Source organism: Schistocerca piceifrons, chromosome 3, assembly GCF_021461385.2.
Source record: "Schistocerca piceifrons isolate TAMUIC-IGC-003096 chromosome 3, iqSchPice1.1, whole genome shotgun sequence".
Lineage (NCBI taxonomy): Eukaryota > Metazoa > Arthropoda > Insecta > Orthoptera > Acrididae > Schistocerca > Schistocerca piceifrons.
Window position 1 is genome coordinate 204,180,617 of NC_060140.1, and position 12,590 is coordinate 204,193,206.

The 12,590-nt window shown below is 43.7% G+C and overlaps 1 protein-coding gene across 1 annotated transcript in view; it reads right to left on the reverse strand.

The window, feature by feature from the left end:
* LOC124788514 overlaps window positions 1-12,590 on the reverse strand; it is a 367,862-nt gene that overhangs the window by 290,327 nt on the left and 64,945 nt on the right. Inside the window, exon 3 of the mRNA XM_047255783.1 lies at window positions 1,569-1,676. Within this exon, the coding sequence (XP_047111739.1) occupies window positions 1,569-1,676 (108 nt within the window). The remainder of the gene's footprint in view (window positions 1-1,568; window positions 1,677-12,590) is intronic.

Consider the following 12,590-nt stretch of genomic DNA (forward strand, 5'->3'; position numbering starts at 1 on the left):
GGCTGGTTGGACGAGTGCGCGGAGCGCGGAGACTGCAGGCAGCCACATACGCTGACTGCGAAACACGCTGTTGCCACCTGGCTGCCGTGTAGTTGCCCGAGTTTCTCTGACTGCCGCAGCCGGAGAATCCTGGCTGCCCAGTGCGCGGCCTACCATAAGCCGTCATTGTTTTACTGGCTGCCTAGTGCGTTGCCGCCCTAAGAACTGCGCAATTCAGAGCACTGAGTGCACACCGAAAGGGCTAGGGATCGATTGCGGCTTAGATAACGCTGGGCAAAATCCACTGAAATGTGGGTAAATAGGGGAAATCGGACCTGTACTAGTAGTGCTTATCTCTCTTTCTTTCCTTCCTTAATCTGTCAGAGCTCCATGGTCGCTCATTTAACACTTGCAAAATCGTGTGCCATGAAGTCTGAAGCCACTAAACTTCCCTTAACTCAGCCACGGTCCTTCCTCCAGTGTCTACGAATCAATGTCAGTTTTTAACTGTTTCTCTCGATTTTTAAGATTATGTGATTCATTGAATTATGTCTTTGAGACTGGTTCTCCATTGAAGGGCATGTGATGCTTATGAAAACTTTAAAATTTTACACCATTTGAGAGAATAAAAGATAATAAATAAATGCAGGTACTTAGTTTGTTGGAGTTCTCGCCGAAGTGCACGTCAGCACGTCCCCACGTCTTTTACTCTTCAGTGTTCTGCATCTTGTTGGAGAAAAATACTGAATATTGCTGGAGTTCAATAATTAAAATTCCATTGCGCAGTTTTCTCTTTAGGACCTACTATAGGGCTAGCAACCAATTGAAAATTCGTGGAACTTCAAACGGTTTGGCACTCAGGGCTGAATAAATAACGTCAATCATGTTGTGTGTGCTCAGTTAGCAACCAGCTACCCATAGTCTTCCTCATAAGGTAAAGTGAATCACTTTTATCAGAAGTGTGGGTCACTTTTAACTGTACTGCAGCCTGTCGCTGGAACAGCATTCTCCTCAGAATGTTTGCAGAGATCTTGACTGACCTGAATTGTTTTGATCAGAGAACATCCTGAAAGCAAAATAAGTGGCCAGACTTATAACGAAAGATGAGCCTAGCGCTCTACAGAACAGAACGATATCTTGAACAGTGTAAGTCTTGCTTGGGGTTGACAGGAAGGACCCCTGTTATTTGCGCAGGTTTCTTACGCGCTGCCACCTGGCTAATTTAGCCTGTTGTTCATCTGAGTGAATCTCATGGGGTATAGCGCCTTTGACATCATCTCACTGCACTGAAAACCTGAGAACTTTATAGTAAGCTTAATTCGCCAGGAAATCAAAACTGAAGTCATCAAAGAAAACGTAAACGTTTCCTTCCTCCCACCCCTGTCTCAGTCTACTACAACACAAGTAGACGCTTAGTCGTTTTTCTTAATACGTTCTTCGCACTCCAGCAATTATTACCAAAACATTAAGTACCCGGAGGACACGGGTAGAAGCGTCAACACTGTCGGAAATGCCTTAAAATCTAAAACCGATAGACAATAGCTGAAATAAGCATCTGGCGCGGTTACCAGATCGTGACGGCTACTCACCGAGGAACAGCGGCGGTTGCAGACAGGTTCCCTCGTTGGCCACCAGAGCTCGCAACGTCGCCTTCACAGCGTCATCAGGCTCCGAGCATGTGTCAAACACCTGCACACCTGAAACAGGAAGAGAGCTGTTATTCAGTTATATACTACGGTTGATTTTTTTCTTTCGAACACGAAGAGGCCACGTTAGGTGATATACAGTACTAATAACATCCTTGTGTCTAATTAAATGTTGCAGCGAGATGGACGAGACATATCTCTGTAAGTTCAAGGGCTTAGTCCCTTCTGAACAAGCGTCATGCATCGTATCGTCTGCATACGTTGAGCAAGTTATCCAGTTTGCTACGTGCAGAAATAAACAAATAGGCTTACACGTACAATGGGCTTCCATATTTTTTCTGGGTAACCTGTCGTGACATCATACTAAAAATAGTTCCCATCCGCCGGTTCTCAGTTTTCCATTATAAAATAAATGTCAAACATTCTCAGTTGGGAGTACCCTCCTACAAGCTCTCTTAGTATTTGGTTGAGAAGAGCTGGACTCCTCTGCTGGACAGAACCCGAACTGCTCCCTCTACTTTCTGGGGTAGATAATGAAAAGTATGTTTTCTTTAAGCCAAATTCGAAAGCTCAGCATGATTGGCCTATTTCCAAAACAGGGGTGTAGCTTACGATAGGGCTTAGGTAGAGAGGGGAAGGAACATGGCTAAGGCACTGGCCGCAGAGAAAGGGGAAAGGAAGAGGGTAGGCGATAAGCGAATGGAAAGAGGGCGTGGAGAGAGGACGAGAAGCGAGGGGAGGGTCCTGTTGGGCTTTGGTTCTCTCTGATGCTAGTCTCGTGCATTTGGTCCAAAGAGTTCTTTCATCCTCTGCTTTCTGGTATGTTGCCGTACCTGTACTAACACATACCAATTTATACATGTCACCCACTTGCCAGCTTCTCTTCACCCACATGGCAAATGAGTTGAATCTGTCAGTGATATTATGTATAACAACCGCTACTGTTGTCTTCTCCGAATTTAATTTAAGAGTTCACTTAAGTATACAGCTATTGGACAAGTGAAAGAAGATCTGTACATCAGTTACATCGATGGCTACTATTTGAACTGCGTGCCTAGACCAACCTGTGTACTGTTGCCTCTACGTACTAGAAACTATAATAACTGATCGTTTTGAAATAAGTCTGACAAAATTAAACATAGTTTATTCTTTTTCCTTGCAGCCAGTTTGTGGCCCCTCATCAAATTCTTTCTGTCTAACAACACTCAGCTCACTTGGTCACAAAGTGTCAGTTACTTTCAATTATTTCTAACTGTGAAAAATTCTGTTATTTAGTTACTTCAACAGTTATTCGACAGTTACACACCATCACCCTGCCCCTGTTACGCGACCATTTTTTCCAAACTGCCCTTTAAGTTGTGTAAAACCCATATGAAAGAGTCAAATATAATTACAATAAGTTAATTCGCACGAGATAACGAAACGTGAGTCAGTACGAGTGATTGCCAGTACTTAACTACTTAGATACCACTTCCTATACTAAAATGCACGCACAGCTAAATCAGAAGCCAATATGGTCGCAAGATGGACTCCACGGAGGAAGAGAAAACACAGTAGGGCTACAAACTGCAAACTGCACTCCTATCCAAAGAACAGCCACTCGCTCTAATGTGAAGAGACCCACCAGGCAGGTATTAGAGTCGAGCCAGGCTGCGCTTTGAAATGAGTCTGTCCTGACGCCACCGTCCAAAGTCATACAGTGCAAATTACATCTCCAGGATGTGCAGGGAGAGCAAAGGCTGTGTTAAGCGAAGTGCTTGTTCGCAGGATGTGTGCCGTTTAATCGCATACTCCCGAAGGAACAACCATTGTCGAGAGAAGCGGCGGACATTCAAAATTTACTGAAGAACGCTGGCTGTTAAGATAATGTACTATAAAGTGGAATGCAAACAGGAAGCTTAGAGCCCCTTTGAAGATAATGGGACGCCAACACCTTGCCTAAGTGTCACAAAACCAAATAGTTACAAAAACCTAAAATGGATACCATTGGTTCATGTAAATAATTTGGAACTGGGAGTCGGGAGTTCAACTGTGCTCACAGAGGACCAGAATGGCCACCATATGAAAGTATGCAGAGAGTAGGAGGAATTCGGACATGTTTTAGAGTGCCAAGACTAAAGATTTTCGTGCCTGTTTAACGACCTGAAACGCGATTGAGGTAGGGAGTCCAGCGTCTTATAAAATAACTTCTTACTGGTTGGCACTCACAAGAGTTACTATTCTGCTAATCACGAGTTGCGCGACGCCAAAAGCCTCAGAGAACAGAGTTTTCCTTTGTCGGAAGCGCTCCACAGAAAGTTATTTCTTAGACGGGCAGACTTCGCTTGCGGATGATTCATCCAGGCTCATCTGACCGAGTTGAACTTAGAAGCAAACAAAGAGGAGCTGTTGGTTCAAGCCAGTGACTGATTTTGCAGCCATGTCAGCTGTCACTTGCAGATTATGAGCTTGGTGACATCACCCGCAACAGCGAAACGAACTGTGGAGACAGACGATTCATTTATAACGACATTCAGTAATTCCAAACTTCACTCTGAAGACTTGTTTGCTATTACAGTTTCCGCATGCTTTAAAATGTCGCAATAGATGTATATGCATATCCATCAGTATTTTCAGCCTTTATGCACCAGCCTTCAGCAAACACAGTACGATGCCTGCAAATGTAAATGTTTTGTCCAGATACGCGTTCATTTGAGTCACATTCCACATGCCCTATCCACACTGCCAATGGATTAGGCCACCTATTTAATGTTCTTTCCATTTGTGTGTTACGAATTTAACTACGTGCATGTGTAATAAACTGAGATCTTTGCCTAATTTAGTAGTCAGATAAGTCCCTTTCTCATTATTTGGATAGCGATTATTTAATCATGTCTGATACACACAGCCAAGTAAAGAATTTAATTAAAGACTCCAATCAATGTACTCCACCCACACTTTCACGATAAGGTGTAACGTTACAGCATGTGCTAACAGTTACGTAATACTCCACGATCTTTGTCAATGTTCAAAACGTACGAATCCACACACTTTCCCTTCACAAAATTACTTTCCTTGAATCAAGAATACGATTCACACTTTTTTTTTTCTTTTCACTTTTCGAGACTAAACACTTTAGAATTTTATTGGCGCTTCTGGGCCACAGCCGAACCATCCACGATAGCCTCTCGCAACCGACTGATTGACTCTCACGACTCGAAGGCGCAACCTATACCACACTGTTGTCACGTATCTGTAACTTCAATAGATGAATTTTTAGATGTGAAGTAGTAATTTAACAAAAATACATCGTGTAAAAAAAACTTATGTGACAACTATTTATTTACAGCTCGTAAAAAACAGATACGTGTTTCAGAGTTTTACTGACCTTCATAGTAGTCACCAGCATTGTGTATAACCTGTTGCCACCGATGTGGAGGTCGTAGGATACTCTTAGCAGCGACAGTTGTGTTGACAGTTCGAGCGGCGCGGTCTATTGATCGACGAATTTGTAGCAGTTCTGAAGCGAATGCCGTGAAGTGTTTCCTTCAGTTTCAAAATCGAGTTTAACTCACGAGGGCTTAAGTCAGGGGAGTGCAGTAGGTGGTATAGCACTTAGCAGCCCCATCAGTCAAACAAATCAGTAACAGCTCGCACTGTACCCGCTTGAGCATTGTCCTGCAAAATGATGGTCAGATCCTGCAGATAGTGTCATCGCTTCTGTCTCTATGCTGTTCATTTTTGGAACACAGCCTACGACCAGCTTAGAGACAGAAGTGATGACTCTTTCTGCAGGACCTGACCATCATTTTGCAGGACAATGCTCAAGCGGGTACAGTGCGAGCTGTTACTGATTTGTTTGACTGATGGGGCTGTTAAGTGCTATACCACCTACTGCACTCCCCTGACTTAAACCCTCGTGAGTTAAACTCGATTTTGAAACAGAAGGAAACACTTTACGGCATTCGCTTCAGAACTGTTACAAATTCGTCGATCAATAGACCGCGCCGCTCGAACTGTCAACATAACTAGCACTGCTAAGAGTATCCTATGACCTCCACATCGCTGGCAACGGCTTAACACAATGCCGGTGACTACTTTGTAGGTCAGTAAAACTTTGAAACAAATATCTATTTTGTACGAGCTGTAAATAAATAGTTGCCACTATTAAAGTTCCAACCCTCGTACTGACGTAATGGTTCAAATGGCTCTGAGCACTATGGGACTGAACATCTGAGGTCATCAGTCCCCTAGAACTTAGAACAACTTAAACCTAACTAACCTAAGGAGGCAGGATTCGAACCTGCGACCGTGGCGGTCGTGCGGTACCAGACGGTATACTGATGTAATGTAATACTTTCTAGGAGACCAGCAACATTGCAGACGCCGGAGGTGAGCTACTGGTATCAGTATTTTAACAAGGGTATCGCTATTACACTTATGCATTGCATTTTCCTGATTTCATCGACTTTGATTCCATGTATTTCATTTCAGCGAATTTCATTCAGTTCATGTGCGATCATATTGTACACACAGTTTAACGAAGGTACCGATTTTACATTTACTCACTGTATTTATCTGAGTTCATCGGCTTTGATCCCATGTATTTCATTTCAGCGAATTTCGTTCACTTCATGTACAGTTGTATTGCAAGGTAGGCTATGGTATTGCAAAAAAAATCTCTTACACCAATAGTAGGGGACATTTGGATGAAGTGTTCGGAAGTTTTAGAAGGAAACATTAAGGGTAATGAAAGTTAGGGTCACATTAAAAAGAATAAAAACTACTTATTCCCTTTTATTGTAATTTTTCAGGCATCTGTATTCACTGTTTCTCGCTATTTGCGATCTATTTCAAAGTGCATGGCACATGGTGTGGTAATACACGTATCGCACACTGGGCAGTGTAATATGTCAACTCATAAGGTATTTGATCAAAAGAATCACGGGACTTACTGGTGTTCAATAACATATGGTGTGTCCACCCTTCGCCTTCATAACAGCTTGAAGTGCGCTGGAGACACTTTCGGCGAAGTATCTGAATATCTGTGGAGGAAGGGCAGCCCATTCTTCCTCAAGAGGTGAAACCAGAAAACGTATTGATGTTGAATACTGGCGTCTGAAGCCAAGTCGACGTTGTAATTCATCCGTAAGATGTTCCATTTTGTTGAGGTCGGAACTCCGAATAGGCCAGTCCATTTTAGGGGTGTTACTGTCCACAAATAATTGCCTCGCAGATGCTGCAAGCTGCATCGTCATGCTGATAAAATCATCGTCACTGAAACATTCATCTAGTGTATGCAGTACACAGTGGTGTAAGATGTGTTCACATCCTTCCACATTTAGCATTTTCTCAAACGCAACAATGGGACCACACCTTATCCACGAAAGACACCCCTATACCGCGACACCATCTCTTTCGTACTTAACTGTTGGCAGTACATATCGTGGAAGGTAACGTGCTCCAGGCATTCGCCCAACTCAAACCATTGTATCGTCTTGCCAAAGGGTATAACGTGAAACACAACTCAAAAACACTTACAAGGGAAGGCCGCCAATTGTGAAATTCAGATTAGATTCATACTGCGCATAATAAAAGCTCGTGGCCAGAGGTGTAATATGGCAAAGCACCAAGATGCACTTCTCAGCCGTTGCCGAGAAAATCGACAGTTAAAAGAAACCGTTGCGGTGAAATACTCTCTACGATTAATAATTTTCTACAGCGTCGTGGCGCAGCGGTAAGCGCTCGGGTTCGTAATCCGATGGTCGCCAGATCGAATCTCGCGCAATGCATTTTTTTTATTATTATTAGTTTTTTGTAATTCATTAATGATTTGCTTATGCATGTTGGTGAAGGCGGATCGCTCTCCAATTGTACCGCCTCCATTTTTCCGTTGCGCTAGGGACCGCATCTACCTTCTTTCGAAGTTAGCAGGCAACTACGCTGTTATGTGGCGGCTCGTTTCGGCCCATTCAACATTTGTCCTTCAAGTGTAACGAGCGAGTAACGGAGTTTATATTTCATACCTGCCACAGCAAATTTGTGTTCGTGGGGTTTCTATTCTAATTCGAACGTTTGACTTACGCTATACGTATTCGTTTCGGAATATCGTTTCTACGTCTTCCGTTAACTATACGTGGTTAACATTATGAAGACAATAACATTTGTGAAATACAACTTTGTTTGCGGAAAACATAATGATGTTCGAAGTCGCCAGTTTATCCACGACAAACGACTTTCAACAACTTATTATATGCATAATTGTTGCAATATATATATTACAAGAAACAAATACAAAAAAAAAGTTGCATGGCGCGAGATTCGATCCGGCTACCTTCGGATTACGAACCCGAGCGCTTACCGCTGCACCACGACGCTGTAGAAAATTATTAATCGTAGAGAGTATTTCACCGCAACGGTTTCTTTTAACTGTCGATTTTCTCGACAACGGCTGAGAAGTGCGTCTTGGTGCTTTGCCACATTACACCTCTGGCCATGAGCTTTTATTATGCGCAGTATGAATAGAATCTGAATTTCACAATTGGCGGCCTCCCCTTGTTAGTGTCGTTCTCTACACCACCTCAAGTGTCGCTTAGCATTGAGAAAAGAAATGTGTGGATTATCAGGAGCCTCTTGGCCATTTTACCCCACTCTTTTTAACTCCCTACATATAGTCACTGTGCTAGCTGGGCTGTTGGTAGCGATTTGGAACTCATGAGCGACTACTTCCGCAGCTTTCATGAGATTTTTTACGACCAACCTCCGAAGCGCTCGATAGTCCTTGTCCGTTAATACACGAGGTCTGCAAGATTTTGGTTTAACTGTGGTTGTTCTTTCAGGTTTCCAGTTCACTACCACATCACGGACAGTCGACTAGGGCAGCTTTAGAAGGGTTTAAATGACTCAGATGGATTTGTTACTCAGGTGACATCAATGACTAGGCCACGTTGAAAGTCACAGAACATTCCTGACCGATCCATTCTACTGTTCCTATTTCACTACTGACAACACCATACTCTCTGCCTCCTTTTATCCTGGTGTGTCCGCCTCTCGTGATATTTAGAGGTTGATTCCACATTACATAGGGGTCTCCCGAATCTGCTGAACAGATAGTGCATACATCGTCTGCTCCGCTACTGACATTGTCATTTCTTCCAACTTTATGGAAGCAATAAAATTAAAGATCTGAGTCAGGTGGCATCCTTGCGCAGACAGCCTAATGATTAAAGTAAATTACCGTGAAAAGCAGGAAGAGAATCCCGGTCGGGAATAAATTATCATTTGTCATGACATAAATATTTCACTGCTGTATCCGTTGCAGCTATTAAAGCCTGGATTCTTTAAGAATCGAACTTCCATGCATAAAACCGCTTCAAACTTCTGAATACTTAACAACAGAGTTAATGGTTAAATTTTTGGCATTAGACATGCAAGCGATAAAAAGTTTAGAAAAGGTTTGAAGTTATTTTTAAAGTTTGTTCCAAGTCACAGAACACTCTTGTTACCAAACACTCGATGAGTATATCATGGGTAACCTGAATTCAGTTTTAAGAAGAAGCTAGCTTTTCACGCGCCTCATTGCTTATGACATTATATCTCTACATCTACATCTACATCTACATTTATACTCCGCAAGCCACCCAACGGAGTGTGGCGGAGGGCACTTTACATGCCAATGTCATTACCTCCCTTTCCTGTTCCAGTCGCGTATGGTTCGCGGGAAGAACGACTGCCGGAAAGCCTCCGTGCGCTTGAATCTCTCTAATTTTACATTCGTGATCTCCTCAGGAGGTATTAGTAGGGAGAAGCAAAATATTCGATACCTCACCCAGAAACGCACCCTCTCGAAACCTGGACAGCAAGCTACACCGCGATGCAGAGTGCCTCTCTTGCAGAGTCTGCCACTTGAGTTTGCTTAACATCTCCGTAACGCTATCACGCGTACCAAATAATCCTGTGACGAAACGCGCCGCTCTTCTTTGGATCTTCTCTAACTCCTCTGTCAACCCGACCTGGTACGGATCCCACACTGATGAGCAATACTCAAGTATAGGTCGAACGAGGGTTTTGTAACCCACCTCCTTTGTTGATGGACTACATTTTCTAAAGACTCTCCCAATGAATCTCAACCTGGCACCCGCCTTACCAACAATAAATTTTATATGATCATTCCACTTCAAATCGTTCCGTACGCATACTCCCAGATATTTTACAGAAGTAACTGCTACCAGTGTTTGTTCCGCTATCATATAACCATACAATAAAGGATCCCTCTTTCTATGTACTCGCAATACATTACATTTGTCTATGTTAAGGATCAGTTGCCCCTCCCTGCACCAAGTGCCTATCCGCTGCAGGTCTTCCTGCATTTTGCTGCAATTTTCTAATGCTGCAACTTCTCTGTATACTACAGCATCATCTGCGAAAAGCCGCATGGAACTTCCGACACTATCTACTAGGTCATTTATATATATTGTGAAAGGCAATGGTCCCATAACACTCCCCTATGGCATGCCAGAGGTTACTGTAACATGTGTAGACGTCTCTCCATTGAGAACAACATGCTGTGTTCTGTTAGCTAAAAACTCTTCAATCCAGCCACACAGCTGGTCTTATATTCCGTTGGCTCTCACTGTATCGAACGCCTTCCGGAAGTCAAGGAAAATGGCATCTACCTGGGACCCTGTATCTAATATTTTCTGGGTCTCATGAACAAATAAAGCGAGTTGGGTCTCTCCTGAACCTTGTGTCACACAATGATATAATTTTGCTGGTACATTCAGTGCTATATGTGTTTGTGAATACAGTTAGTAGTGAAGAAGAAATTAATCAAAACGTCAGGCATGATGTCGCCGTTTTTCTGCGTGAACAGTGAATATGTAGTAAGCGATAAATTTTTTTATTATGATTATTATTATTATTATTATTATTTTGTGGGTGGAGTCAGCGAAAAAGATTCATAAAGTTTTGAAATCATGTGTAAAGTTTCTTGGAAGTCACTAAATGCTCTCATTCTCAAATAGTGGACGAATATAGTCCCGATATTTGTGCAGCGGGGCCAACAAGATGTAGTAGCCCTGTGCTGTGCGACACAGCAAGTGACACTACAGAAATCGTCTCCGGCGGGATGCGAGTAAGTATTTCAGACGAGTTTAATAAATTTAACTGTGGGTTTAAATACATGCAAGCTCTCGATGACACACGACAAAGGTAAGATCTTTAGAGGGTACCTTTTCAATGATATATTGATTCCATGTGGATCCTGCACAGAGACGAGTGTTTGCCATTTTTGGCGGCTAAGGCGACTCACGTGACGTCACAGGTTCGTTATGGAGATCGTATTTCTCGTGGGCCTCGTCGCGTATGAAGAGTTATGCTGCTTCAAGACAAGTACACAGTTTTTAACTGTAATAACTGTCTTCCTGTGTGGAACTTTCAGATAATACACACATCAAAAAAAATCTTGCATCGCTTCGGTTCCGAGAGTTCCGGAACCTGTACAGAAAATTGGATAGAGATCAACATAAACATCATTTCCACTCTTTTTATTGCTCATGAAAACCATACATTACATGTTGTACCACCATAAAGTGAGACCTTCAGAGGTGGTGGTCCAGATTGCTGTACACACCGGTACTTCTAATACCCAGTAGCACGTCCCTCTTGCATTGATGCATGCCTGTATTCGTCGTGGCATACTATCCACAAGTTCATCGAGGCACTGTTGGTCCAGATTGTCTCACTCCTCAACGTCGATTCGGCGTAGATCCCTCAGAATGGTTGGTGGATCCCGTCGACCATAAACAGCTCTTTTCAATCTATCCCAGGCATGTTCGATAGGATTCATGTCTGGAGAAAATGCTGGCCACTCTGGTCGAGCAATGTCGTTATCGTGGCCGAGCGGTTATAGGCGCTACAGTCTGGAACCGCGCTACCGCTACGGTCGCAGGTTCGAATCCTGTCTCGGACATGGATGTGTGTGATATCCTTAGGTCAGTTAGGTTTAAGTAGTTCTAAGTTCTAGGGGACTGATGACCTCAGAAGTTGTCCCATAGTGCTCAGAGCCATTTGATGTCGTTATTATGAAGGAAGTCATTCAGAAGTCGTGCGCGATGGGGTCGCGAATTGTCGTCCATGAAGACGAATGCCTCGGCAATACGCTGCCGATATAGTTGCACTGTCGGTCGGAGGATGGAGTTCACGTATCGTACAACCGTTACGGCGCCTTCCATGACCACCAACGGCGTACGTCGGCCCCAGATAATGCCACCCCAAAAGAGCAGGGAACCTGCCTCCAAACACGTCTCCCACGATTGTCTGGTTGAAGCCATATGCGACACTCATCGGTGAAGAGAACGTGATGCCAGTCCTGAGCGGTCCATTCGGCATGTTGTTGGGCCCATCTGTACCGCACTGCGTGGTGTCCTGATAGCATAGATGCACCACGCCATGGACGTCGGGAGTGAAGATGCGCATCATGCAGCCTATTGCGCACAGTTTGAGTCGTAACACGACGTGCTGTAGCTGCACAAAAAGCATTATTCAACATGGTGGCGTTTCTGTCAGGGTTCTTCCGAGCCATAATCCGTAAGCAACGGTAATCCACTGCAGTAGTAGCCCTTGGGCGGCCTGAGCGGGGCATGTCATCGACAATTCCTGTCTCTGTGTCTCCTCCAAGTCCGAACAACATCGCTTTGGTTCACTCCGAGACGCCTGGACACTTCCCTTGTTGACAGACTTTTCTGACACAAAGTAACAATACGAACGCCATCGAACTGCGGTATTGACGGTCTAGGCATGGTTGAACTACAGACAATACGAGCCATGTACCTCCTTCCTGATGGAATGACTGGAGCTGATCGGCTGTCGGGCCCTCTCCGTCTAATAGGAGCTGCTCATGCATTGTTGCTTACATTTTTCTGCGGGTTTAGTGACATCTCTGAACAGTCAAAAGGACTGTGTCTGTGATATAATATCCACAGTCAA